Raw genomic sequence first — 12693 nt, 5'->3', positions numbered from 1 at the left:
AAAGGTCAAGGAGGGGAGGTATCGGTATGTTAGTCTGACAATATGGAAAAACACCTACCGGTAGAGAGATGTTAACACAGGAGATCAGGAACAATACTTCCCTCCCCTACTGATCAAATCACTCAACGACTCTTATTCACCACGCCAAGCTAAGATTTATCAGCGTAGCGTCTATTTTTGATGTATACCCATTGAATTTACCCATTTAGAACATCCCATATTTGTGTATCATATCAAACAAGCGCTCCTTTCTCTTTACCCAACCAGCAGCTCTTCCAAAAGCAGACATCAGAATCGAAAAAATATTCCTTCAAATTACCGAACGGAGAATACGGTCGTCTCATATAAAACTTTGTTGTTGGCCGAGCCGCAGGAAGTGGACGACATCTTCAGCTGAAATATATGCAGTATGGGATGTTTGTAAGCAAGCTCAAAGCTTCAAAATCTCAGGTAAATTAAGTACTATAGTAGTAGTAGTAAATTCATAATCGATTCGGTCTATATAGCTATGCTATTAAGTACTATATGTATATCAAATGTCTTTCTAATAAAGCTTTCAAGCGCTCCAATTGTAACCTCCATCAAGTCTGATCTTCACACGCGGGTATTTTAGAAATCTCGGCGTTATAAGATATTGATATATACCGAACAACACTTTAAAACCTACACAGCCTTCCTCCTATCAGGCTGCAGACACTCTTCAAGTACACTTCAAACATGAAAGCCGCGCGATATGCCATTTAATGGTCATAGCTTCCTCCATACTTGTTACTTCGTACACCTAGTCTCCAGTCTAAGTCTAATATAGATAGACAGCTATGAGATGAGGCTCTTCCCAGCCGCAGGAGCCACCACCCGAAAGCGAGCTAACAAGAAAAGTTCATCCCTTCATGTGTACCACGTACGCGTAATATCTTTTAATTTATATTGATTTTTCTTTTGAAGTTGTTGGACTTGGTACGTGGTATGATAGTCTTGAATTTTGATAGGGAGGGATCACGCAAGATGGAGATCATGATGCGCGATTAAACTTCTATTTTGTGTGTACTTCGGTGCTTTCTTTCGTAGTGCTTTCATTCCTGGTGCACACGTGGTGGTCAAGGAATTGCCTGCGTCGTCACGGGTGGATATTAGTCATGTGTTAATATATCAAACCTGGTTGTTCGTCATGATTTTCCGGATGGAATGGATGAGAGGGAGCGCGTTTGGGTTTGGTGCGAGCGTTTTGTACGGACACTTTGACTTGTGTATCGATTTTCTCTCGGTCAATCATTCAAAATCCATCTCATGTCAACCCGAAATTTCCAAAGTCAAGATGCCAAAGAGACCAACAGAAAATGTGCCGCTACTTGAACCGTCCTTCCACCTCTAGTAATGTGGACGGACGCGTATGTACCGTCTCAATCTATCATTCCCTGCCACGTTATATTGACTTCAACGTCTTGGTAGTGAAGATACTATCAATTTCTTCTCTGTCTCGTGAAGACGGCTTACGAATTTGACCAATTAGACTTTGGGAATTTCGTATCAAAGCTTTCTTATTGATGTTGATAGATTCTGTCAAGTATGACTTATCTATTAGTCTTTCAATTCTCAATAATACCCGCATACTAAGTATTCTCCACGAATTCATGCATCCAAGACTTGTGAACCGTATCCCAAGTTCCCTACTCTTCCCACTCAATGATTGAGTCATATAAAGTGGAAATCAATTGATTCATGAATCTAACGTCTCCATAGTTTCAGGGTCATCTGTCCATCGTCTTATATAACACATAACATAGCCTTATTCATATTTTCCATACCCTAGAGATTGGCATGATGCATTCTTACTGCCTGTTCTCTCCCCTCCCTAACCCACAATTTTCAAGACAGATCTTCATTACTGATGGATCATTGAAGCGGATAAATACATCCATTCGGATTCGGAACGAAAGAGTCCCGTTAATGCTCCGTACCCTTTCTCTTTTTCATTCACGCATCATCACTTCTAACTTCACCTCTTCCCTGTCAACTCTCCTACTTCTCTCTCACCAACGTGACGACGCACCCGAAAAATATCTCATTCACGTGTATCAAAATCGTTAAGCTTAAATTCTTGCTCGTCATACGTTATATCACATGGGAAGCACACGCAAACTTTGTTCTATTTCCACTAATTCACTTCCTTCCACCTCACACCGGCTGGCGCAAGCTCTGAAAAGAAAAGGGAAAAGAATAAAAAATTGAACCGCAATGTAATGTAATGGCCTTTTTGTGTGTTTGTGGGTGGGCAGGCCGTTGAATTGATGTTGACAGGTTGCACTTGAGCGCTATTGCCTTCATTTTTATCCTTCCTGAGTATTCGTTACTATATCGTAATCTTTACACCGTATAAATAAGTGGAGTTAGATGACGAGGGAAGTACCAGTGTTTTTCTTCCAGTGGACAAAGGAACAAGCATGAGAAAAGAGCGTAGTCAAAACCCACAAATTCTATCGTCAATTCTTTTCTTAACTTGCTCGTCACCACACACTTCTTAATCCCGCTTGCAACTACGTGGATATATATGCTTTTCGCCATCACTTGGCCAACTGGCCCGGGAGTCTGTCAGCATCTGTTGATTGAGTAGAATGCAAGTGACCGGTAACGCTATAATGCTGCTAGTCGCAGCTCGAACGCATTCCTATTACGGGTTGTAGATAAGGCTTTGGATGGCCCGGATTTAGTGAGATACATACTTGTGATAATATTAGGATGAGATTGATTCTCTTGTATTTTACTATCTTGTCGCATGTACATGTAGGTTTGGAATTATATACTTCTGACTGTTCAAGATGTGAGGGTTGAAAAGCAGTTAACGTTGATGGTAGGCAAGTAGCTGTTTCTTGTTTGTATGTGTTCATTCCATGGCTCGCCTCTGAGAGGGGGGAAAGGGGGTAGCTTCTCTATTGCTCAAGGAATAGAAACAATTGATAAAGAGAAGTAGCGCTTAAATTGATATACCGTTCTATACCGATCATCTGGCTACCTCTCATAACTTGGGGAATACATAAGAGGATATTATCACAAGTCACTGGATCACATGAGAAATGCGAGAATAGGATACTTATCTCAAAATGATATGGCAATATATGAGATATATTTGCGCACTACGGAAGCTATAGAAATGGAGTGGAAGTAGGGATAAAAAATTGATGTGACGGTCAGTTGAAGAGACATGAAAAGACCTATATAACTGACGAGCCCACAGAGCTCTGCAGTCACTTCGATCGGATGATGGCAAGATATAGCTTTGGACGATAGCCCTGTGTTCGGATGATATCGTTAATATCAAGACCCTAATTCTTGAAAAGACTACCGACATTGAGATTTTATGCTAACATGATATGAAATAAAGCTGCAATTTTAACAAGAGGTCTTTTCACAATCCTAAGTGGGAGATGATATGTGTAAGATGTATGAAAGGGTACAGGATTTGTATGGGCAGTGAGTGTATGTTTATACTTATTTCGAGATGTCAAGTGGCATAGATAGTTGGCGAAGGGTATTGTACAAGGACTTAGAAATCAGTATTCGTCTTGGATTCTTCTAAGTGGAGGGATTCGAGATTCAAAATGGGGATCGTGTATGAGTAAATTGGGATGATGTTCCGAAAATAAACCACAGATTCATCTACACATAAATATCTATAGGGTTGAGATTAATTTTTATAAAAGCAATTTCCTTATATACACTTAATATTAAACATTAAAACTTCAGATTGATATCCCCTTTCTTTAAACTTGCAAAAAAATCACTCAAACCACGCACAAACCATAGGATCATCTCTAACCGTCAAAAATGTCAACGGAAGCTTCTTCTCCTTTCCCCTCTTCCTCTGCACATCCCTCGCTCTCGAAATCGAATGTCCATTCACCATTTCCCAATCCTCCTCCCTCATGCTCTTATCAAATTCAAATCTCTCCCCCGGTCTCCCTTCAAACGCCTCACAAACAGAACCATGTTCATATGCATACCGCGAGACTTTATCCTGATTCTGAGTTGTGCCATCCGAGATTGCGTTCTGCCAATTAAATTCCCGCGGCGACTCGCCGGAGCCGAGATCCTGCCAGCGAGTGAGATAGAGAGCATCGCCCCCTTCCTTGCGATCTTGCACCGCGACGTGGTAATCCGTCATGCAGTAATCGCACGATTGGAAACGTGGCAATGTCAAGGATCGATTGGAGACGCTGAGCGCGCGCCCGCGGAAATCGTAGGAACGGTCCCATTTGAGATGGGGACAGATGGGATAATCCCAGGATACACTAGCGTCTGGATCTTCGTAGGAAGAATAGTGATGGTTGGCGGGGAGTAGTAGGATTCTTTGCCTGCGAAAGATTATTGACTTTGTCGTGTGCGAGATTCGCATGGTCTCGCGAGAACACTCGACTAATTGAGACGTTGGGCTCAAGGAATTAATGGTTAGGTCGTAGAGAGAGATTGAGAGAGAGATGTGGCGTTGGTGATAACGTTTCATTGCGGCTTGTAAAACGTGGAAGCTCACATATCCTCTTAAGAGGGGTAGAGCGTTATCAATATGAAAAGCGCACGATAATTCAAGCAACCTCTGACTATTTGCAGTACCGATCATGTGGAGTTTGTTGCAGGGATAACATGTAATATAATTTGGAAGATCGCGTGCGAGTATTTGCAGGAAGTTGTAGCGATAGCTTCGATAGAGTTGGATGTTTAAATTACGCTTGTACATATCATGGACGGGGAAAGAGGCAGCCCTGTAAGGGTTTTTGAGGGCGTCGACGTATTTTGATCCGAGTGTGCGCCACAAATCTTTGCAGGAAATACTCAATAAAGCTGCGGTGTCGGGTGGTAGAGAATCGGCGAGGCAAGCTAAGACGTCGATTGTTAATTCGCAAATGTTTTTAGGTTTGGGAGTTTGCGGCGCGATATCAGGTGCGTTCGTAGATGATTCAAGGGTCAATAAGCGAAAATCCAATGCGAGGGCTGGGTTCTCGATGAATGAAGTTACTGGAGAGAGTGATTGTTTATCGTCTTTGGAGATCCTTGGATTTTTCTCCGGTAATGCTGCTGTGTCCATACCGACATCAGGAGATTTGGAGTTTCCCATAATGGATATCTTTTGGTGATAAATGAAGAGTGCACTAGAAGAATGGGCTATAAAGTGATTGGTTAAAGTGATCGATATATCAAGAGATTGAAATGTCGAGTGATTGAACTGTAAGTAACGAATGTATAATGTTTTGACCTGCAATAGTGTTTCCTGAGGACATGGGAAATCATCAATATTTATAGTCTGAATCGAAAGTATCTAGTCATGTACTAAGAAGTAAAAAAGACCATATATGATCATCGATACATCATACTTTCAACGGTAAACGCGCTAGACTCACTAGATCAAAGCTGTCAGAATTAGCCTCCAACATGACCATGGCTTCTACCAGCAAGAAGTCACGAGAATATCACTGCTCGGTGTCCAAATTGTACAGGAGCTTCAAACAAGTTTCTGTGTCCAAAATTCTCATGAAATATATACTACAAGAAAATCGAGAACGGGGAGTTTTATTGGGATATTCAACAGGAATGGCAAGAGCTGCTTCAGGTATGTTCTGGGTATTCAAGCCTCCAGAGGTTCCTGCCTTTCTTTTACTATACATGATGACGCGATGTCAACTTACCATTGTGGGCTCATGCGCAAAGGTGATAATTAGACGAGAATGAAGGGGCCATACGTATGAGGAAAGAGGTCAAATTTAACCACTCCATTAAGTTTTGGAATAAATCAACCACAAGTAAAATTATCAGTAGATACCTAAAATAACACGTGTTATGTGCTTACCGTAGAAACATGAAAGTTAATAGTGTTAGATAAACCCATATAAAAATCTTCAGTCATGATGCTATCTAAACCTTTAATTCCTCGAATGAAGCTAGAGCATTTAGATCGTTGTAGGGTTGCGCTAATGGTCAAGTCCGGGGGTTTTTCCTCCTACGAATAGGGCAAGCTCGATGTACTTGCTTTCAAAATCCTGAACTAGTAGTTCTAGTTCCTCAATTTGTGCAGATTCTTCCTCTTGAATATCCTGATTGTCTCCGATATGGAAAGGTGTGAAGTGATGAGGAGGTGAACCTTCGGAGTAGGGGTGATAACACAGCAGGTATGCGTAAGTTCTAAAATCGTGAAAGTCGCAAAGCGAATTATTTCGGGGCCCAGTATTTTCCAGGCATCGTTATCGGTACCTATAAATTGGAGCAGAAATATAATGGAAGCACGCATTATCCAGTAAGTCGAATCAAGAGAAAATCCTTTTTCACTCAGATCAGTAAAAACACTCATGATCTCCTCTTCATCAAGCTCCAAGGTATTTTGCTTGAGTAATATGGTGAGTGCTGTACATCCCAATTTTGAACATGCGCGTATACATGGATCAGCTGTCGAAGTTGTTAGAAATCTAAACATGACGTTTCTGACCTCGGGCTGAGAAGATCAATTTTCAGGGCCACCATTTTGCAGTAGATTTATTTCTTCCGTTGTGATAACCAAAAGATCCTTGATAAGAAGACTTGCAACAATGAAGTGAGTGGCTGGACTCCATGAAATCCTTCGGTCTCCTTGCAATATTCTCTTTGCGCGGTGAAGATCTGCTCCTTTCTGTATCAGCCACCAAAGCAATTTGAACTTGTTCATCATCTCACTTGGGGATGTATCGTGATCGGTTCATGTTAACATCAACAAGGTTCTCTTGGAATCAAAACAATGGTACTCTTCTATCTCACGAAATCCAGCGTTGTAAAACATTTCTGCTATCTCAACTCTTGGCATTGCATATTCTCGGAGGTATATATCGTACACGAATAGTAAATGATATGTTAACTCGTATTCCTCGGGGACCTGTAAAGCTGGAGGTATATCAACTCCAAATACCTTCAGAAGAGCGCAGGTAGAGCTTGCGTGAAGATCCAATACTTGATCACCTGAGATTGGAAGTCTATCCGCTTTTGAGGTTTGCAAGCTCTGAAAGGCTGATTGGCAGAGTCGATTTCTGCGATCAACGAGAGAATTTATCATGCAACTTATAACTTCCTTTAAGCTCGAGCGCAATGCGTCAAGGAAAACGTCCTCGGCACGAAAAAATAAAATATCTTTCAATGTATCATTGTTCGTAACTGCGCGGAAAGAATGTAGCGGGCTGTCGGCATTTAGGAGTAATTGGACAGCTGGCAAACACTTTGAGTACAAAGCATAAGCGACAGGAATATATCCCATGCAGTCTTGTTTGTTGACGAAACTGTGACCGCCTATACGCAAGAGATGAGATATTCCAATTGGCCAATCAGAAGATAGATGTAGTGGAGTCTGACCCATGGTATTCCGCTCATATGCACTATCCGGGAAGTTGGCTAGAATTTGTAGCATTCTGTCTTCTGATCTCTGCAAGATAGCAGAACTAAGAGCTCCACAGTGAAAACCTAAATTTGTCAGAATTTGTATAACTTGTGAGTAGGATTGCCGAACCAAGTATTTCGGGAACATCTCGAAAGCTTGAAAGAGACATCGCTAGATGCCTACAATAATTATCCCACCACTGGAAACCTGAAACGACTAACTGATTATCTAACCAGGAATCAGACAGTTCCAATCCCATGCTATCTATCAATTTTAAACATAGATCAGGTACCCCTGGATGATAGTACCCAAGAACCTTGGAGCCAAAAAGAATCTCCAGGGGGCGTCTTTGGAACATACAATTAGCAGATGGTCTATTGAAGATTAAAGATGCATAATAGCCTACTCTCCGTTGGTATTTGTGTCATTTACCATAGTACCTGGGATATTGGCGACAAGAACCTCAGGAAACGTTTGTAAGATTGAAACACTTCAGTATTTGTAAGTTCCAGATCTTCAGCGATTAAACAAGCCATCTTGGTTATTTGTTAGCTATGTTAAATGGTCTAATCTGAAGTCCAAGAGAGCCACATACATACATGAAGAATAGATTCGCCACGTCTATTGACGTCGTTTAACGAAGCCTGGCCGTTTGCAAGCATTTTCCCAATTTGAATAGTGACATCATCCATATCCAAAGAAACTCCAATAGAATCTACCTTGTATGCCCTTCCTCGAATGTCGTTCATAATTTGAAGACTGGTAACTTTGAAGATACTATCCTACGAAAGGTAAGATTCGGAGAAGTTGAGAGTAGAGACCCTGCTGTGGAGATGATACATAGCCTCGCGCGAAGAATTCCTGACAACAACCGACTGCACTGAGAATAAGTGAGTTCCCAGGTATTTTTCCTTTCAAAATAAGATCTTGATGGGCAATCAGGCCGGCGACAACCATAATTTGTTCTTGATCGTAGAATCTGCAAAGATCTCGTCGAAAAGGACCAGTAGCTATGTTTTCCTTCCAAAAGAGCCGGTGATTGACAGGGGCATTCATTTTTTGCAACTTTGCGTATTGATGTTTTGAATGCTCGCTCGTCACTATCAGGAACTAGAGCTTTCGAAGAAGTATTATCCACAGTCGCCGCTAGCTGTCTTTGATTCGAATTTAATGCTGGCGACGTTGCTTGTTCGACGATTTCCGGAACGTCTTGCAGCGCCATTCTGACATTTGGAAGTTCTTGAACCATGTACTGATTCAATGATCTAGATCTGATATCATTTTGAAGATGTCTGTCCATGACGTCTTTCAATGTTGGGAGAATGGCATCAATGTGCGTGAAACTCGCATTCAAACTTTGATGTTCCTTTGCAATGAAGTCTATGCCAGCCGTTGTAATAGCCGATGTTGTAACAATACTTGATGTCTGCTCCGATAATTTGCAAGAGACCTCACTTGAATGTGGTTAGTAGTATACTAGGCTTATTTAGAGACTTTCCATAGTCATTGCGATAGCTAGCACAAGTGGTAACACGGAGTAGTGAAACCAAGAGTGATACACCGGGAATAATCACGTGGCGAAATCGTCTACTTACAGTTGCAGAGCCATGATAGCCATATCCACATTAGCCTGTAGCTTGCAGACGATATTCTCTAGTCTTTGCAGGGTGGCTTGACGGAAAGGAAAGATCGCTTTCTTGCCGAGGAAACAGATCTTTTCTCTCGTACCAAAGGGCACACTGAGTTGACATTTCTGAAGAGTTGTTTCGAGAGTCCTGATATTGTCTGCGCATGAGGCGACGGTAGCGGCAACTAGGGTTACAGCTGATGTGTGATTTGAATGGAGGCTTCCCAGGCTTGCTTGTAAATCTTTGAGCGTGGTGTGAAGTGCTTGCGTTCTTTGCGCAATACCGTCAATTTCATCAGCTTCCGAGGTCATATTTGATATTGAAGTAGGCTATGCAACTGCCACATTCGAGCCACATAACTAAATCCTCCAGCTGATTTAGTAATTACCCCTACATGCTGTACGACGTTATCGCACCCGCCAGGAGAGTTGCACATCAGTCTTCGGTAAGCTTGATAACAATGTACTTTTCAGACAATTCGAGAAACTCACATGGACTAGACTTTTGAAAGGTTGGTAAACAAGCGATGAGATGATTTTTAATATTTGACGTCGAGATGCTCTTAAATTGTGGTTCTTTTCCCACGTATCGTCATTAGACCAACCCCGATAATGCCATCCCATGTAATCTTGTTCTTTCGGGGTACGTTTCTGGTATTCTACTCAGCGTTGCATTTCGATATACAGGAAACCTTAACCGAAAATCACTACTGAACCTCTTTCACAATAACGGGAAATCATTTGTATATCTTGTAAAGTTATCAGCAATATGGTCTGCTATCTCATTATACACATGTATACACCACCTAGATACTTTTTGCTTTTGGACGTCCTATTACATCCTAGCTCCAAAACGCCATGTCCATCCATATGCATTGAGTCTACGCTTGACCAGCTCTCGTTCAAAATCATATTACTCATCTAGTACCTTCCCCCTCAATATAAGGACTTCTTCTCCCACTCTTGATCGCCCTCTAATCTCATTGGCAAGTCCGTTTCCCAGATAGGTCTTTCTATAATTGCCACTTCCAGTCCGTTTTCACCCCCTTCACCAATCTCCACCATACCAAGTATTGGTCTATACTTGAGCGTCTTGTAAGTTTGAGCTGGTCCACCAAACTTCTCATCTTCGCTCTTCTGCGATTTTTTCCTTAGCAGTGACTTTGGTTCCCTGTCAATTTCATCGTCTTCCGAATCAACGTCCATATCGTATTTGCTATTGTGGATGTCGATCTCGGTTTCTTGAGTCTCTTCCTCGTGGATGAGTTTGCGGATTTTACGAGACATTCCTGTCTCGTTCTCTTCTGGGTCAATCATACCACCAGCTCCGGATTTACCCAGTTGGAAGCGCTTGCGTTTGCTTCCCGAATTCTCAGCATCTCCATCCTCCTCCACTTCTTCATCCTCAAAATGAAAATCTTGTGATAAATCGAACATCCATAGCCAATTGATACCATGTAACCACATACGCTCGCGACCATTTGAAATATCCCATAAACAACCTCTTGCCAAATCTGCGACTTTACGGAATGCAAGAGGGAACGTTGAAGTAGGATTCCTGCGAGACCATGGTGTGAGTGAGCCAGCTAAAACTTCAAATTCATAGACCTCATTAGTGGATGTGACAATGACTAAACGATCCTCGGCAACTGGTAGTTCATGAGATACAGGACGTGGATTATTGCGTGTAGCAGGAGGCGTGGCTCCATTGATTTGTACGGGTAGAGTTGCAGGGCGGAAAGATAGTACAACTGGTGCAGCGGGAAGTTTTGGTATACGAGTTGCAGACGGGTTTCGTGTCCAGTGTTGACCGAAAATCAGTTTTGGTTTCTTCCGTTCTTCAGCATCGGAACCATCGTCAGATTCATCATCAGATTCGTCGTCTTCCTCTGCTTCCTCCAACTCTTGCGTAAGATCTTCGATTCCTTCCAGAACCCAAGTATCAACAAAACCTGCCAGGTCACTTACTACCAAGATTCGACTATCAGATGAGAATGCTGCTTGAGTGATAGTTCTTTCATATGCACCAAGACCACCTAGAAGCTTGGTTTTCGAGATATTGCGATCGAGACGAGAAAGTCTTGAGAGCTGAGGAATTATGCTAAATGAGGATGGTGAAGCATCATCCTGAATGACTCGCGCTACTGTGACTGAGCTATCATCCCGAATTATCGATATCCAGTTTCCATCAGGGGAGAATTGAACCATACGGGCCCCGGAAGAAAATGCTTGTGGTACAGCGACAGTTGATACCTTCAGACCCTCACCCTCTTCAGGTTTTCGTGCCTTGAGGCGAAATAACTTTATATCTGATATCGTTGAAACAGCGAGTAGGTTTCCCGCAGCATTCAAAGTCGCAGATGTGATATTAGACTCCCCCTTGACCAATATCTTCGCTACCAATTTGCGATTGACTGCCGCAGTCTCTGGCTCATCACCATTGATGGATTCGGAAAGTCTGTTTATGCGCCAGATGTTTATTTCTCGATCCCACCAACTCATCATCAACCTCTTTCTTGTAGAGCTTTGAATAATAGAAGATTGAGGTAAGAAGGGCAAGGCACGTTGATTCTCTTGACCCGATTGCGCAAGTGGAAGAATTGTAGGAGCAGCATCAGGACCTACGAACAAATGTTAGCATGCGCAAAAAATATTGATGAAAAGAGTGCCTACCTCCGGAAGCCACAACACTGATTCCTTGACATTCCAAGCTTGCCATGGCCTTTACATCGTGAGTGTGATATCTTCTGTGCCTGACTTCTGACCATCTCTTCTTCCCTTTGATTTGTTTGTAGACGACTGTTCGTCTATCCATACCACCACTGAAAAATGTCATCCCATCAGCGCTTGTCGCGAGGCTGAGAACGTCTTGAGTGTGACTCTTGATGTGCTGCATCATACTGTACGTTTTACCATGCCATATTTTAACTTCTCCCGTAGAGTCACCAGAAATTATGTCTCCATTTGGTAATGCTTTGACAGCCCAGACAATGATATCCTTGGGTCCTCCTTTAGGTCCAGCTCCCAAAGACATCTGCCTTAGCATTGATCCGGTCCTTATGTCATAAATTCGAATATTGCTATCTGAACATCCGGCAATAACATGGTAGCGATCCTGGAAAGCGACACTGACAATTTTTGCTTTTTTCGCAGATGGGCGGACAAGAACTTTTTGCAATTGTAGATTTTCATCCGCTGTCGAGTATAAAACCAAAGCTCCATCAACACAACCAGCAATGAGCTTTTGACACTCTCCGGAAGGCTCTTCTCCACGCTTTTGTTCCTCTGCAGGTTGGGCAGCAAGGCACCATATCTCGCCATGATTTCCACTTGCTGAACGTAATGGCTGACCTTTCACCAAATCCCACTCGGTAACAGTTGTTGTATATCCGATGCTGAAAAGTCTAGATTTCCCAATTATTTTTGTGCCATTAATTTCCTCAGTAGGATCTTGAGTCCAGACAAGTCCATCAATGCTGCGATCCTTTCCACCTCGAATGATTGTTTCCTGAAGCCATGATCCTTTTTGCGGGTTCCAGAGCTCGATATCACCGTTTGCGCGACCGAGGGCCAATCGTGGAGAAACGGCAGATTGACCTTTTGTCAAGTTCGAGTGCGTGAATGCCAATGCATTGATTGTTGACGGAGGGTATGGAACGAATCTGCAGCGGTGGATATCCAT

General features: G+C 42.5%; 4 protein-coding genes across 4 annotated transcripts; all 4 read right to left on the bottom strand.

Moving 5' to 3' along the window:
• Positions 1–3775: 3775 nt before the first annotated feature.
• EAF02_011742 (uncharacterized protein) lies at positions 3776–5107 on the bottom strand (the record flags this gene model as incomplete). The annotated part of the gene is made up of 1 exon (XM_038907789.1): positions 3776–5107. One exon carries the CDS (start codon positions 5105–5107, stop codon positions 3776–3778), a length of 1332 nt encoding a protein of 443 aa, XP_038752433.1.
• A 1608-nt stretch (positions 5108–6715) lies between these two features.
• EAF02_011741 (uncharacterized protein) lies at positions 6716–7553 on the bottom strand (the record flags this gene model as incomplete). The annotated part of the gene is made up of 2 exons (XM_038907788.1): positions 6716–7467; positions 7514–7553. The coding sequence occupies 2 exons, from the start codon at positions 7551–7553 to the stop codon at positions 6716–6718; spliced, it is 792 nt and encodes a 263-aa protein (XP_038752432.1).
• A 347-nt stretch (positions 7554–7900) lies between these two features.
• Positions 7901–9323, bottom strand: EAF02_011740 (uncharacterized protein; the record flags this gene model as incomplete). The annotated part of the gene is made up of 4 exons (XM_038907787.1): positions 7901–7920; positions 7980–8150; positions 8429–8838; positions 8980–9323. 4 exons carry the CDS (start codon positions 9321–9323, stop codon positions 7901–7903), a joined length of 945 nt encoding a protein of 314 aa, XP_038752431.1.
• A 624-nt stretch (positions 9324–9947) lies between these two features.
• EAF02_011739 (uncharacterized protein) lies at positions 9948–12693 on the bottom strand (the record flags this gene model as incomplete). Its single annotated transcript, XM_038907786.1, has 2 exons — positions 9948–11632; positions 11685–12693. 2 exons carry the CDS (start codon positions 12691–12693, stop codon positions 9948–9950), a joined length of 2694 nt encoding a protein of 897 aa, XP_038752430.1.

This window comes from Botrytis sinoallii (assembly GCF_014898435.1).
Source record: "Botrytis sinoallii strain Bc 23 chromosome Unknown BSIN_035, whole genome shotgun sequence".
NCBI classification, from domain to species: domain Eukaryota; kingdom Fungi; phylum Ascomycota; class Leotiomycetes; order Helotiales; family Sclerotiniaceae; genus Botrytis; species Botrytis sinoallii.
This window is presented reverse-complemented; position numbering and strand designations above follow the sequence as displayed.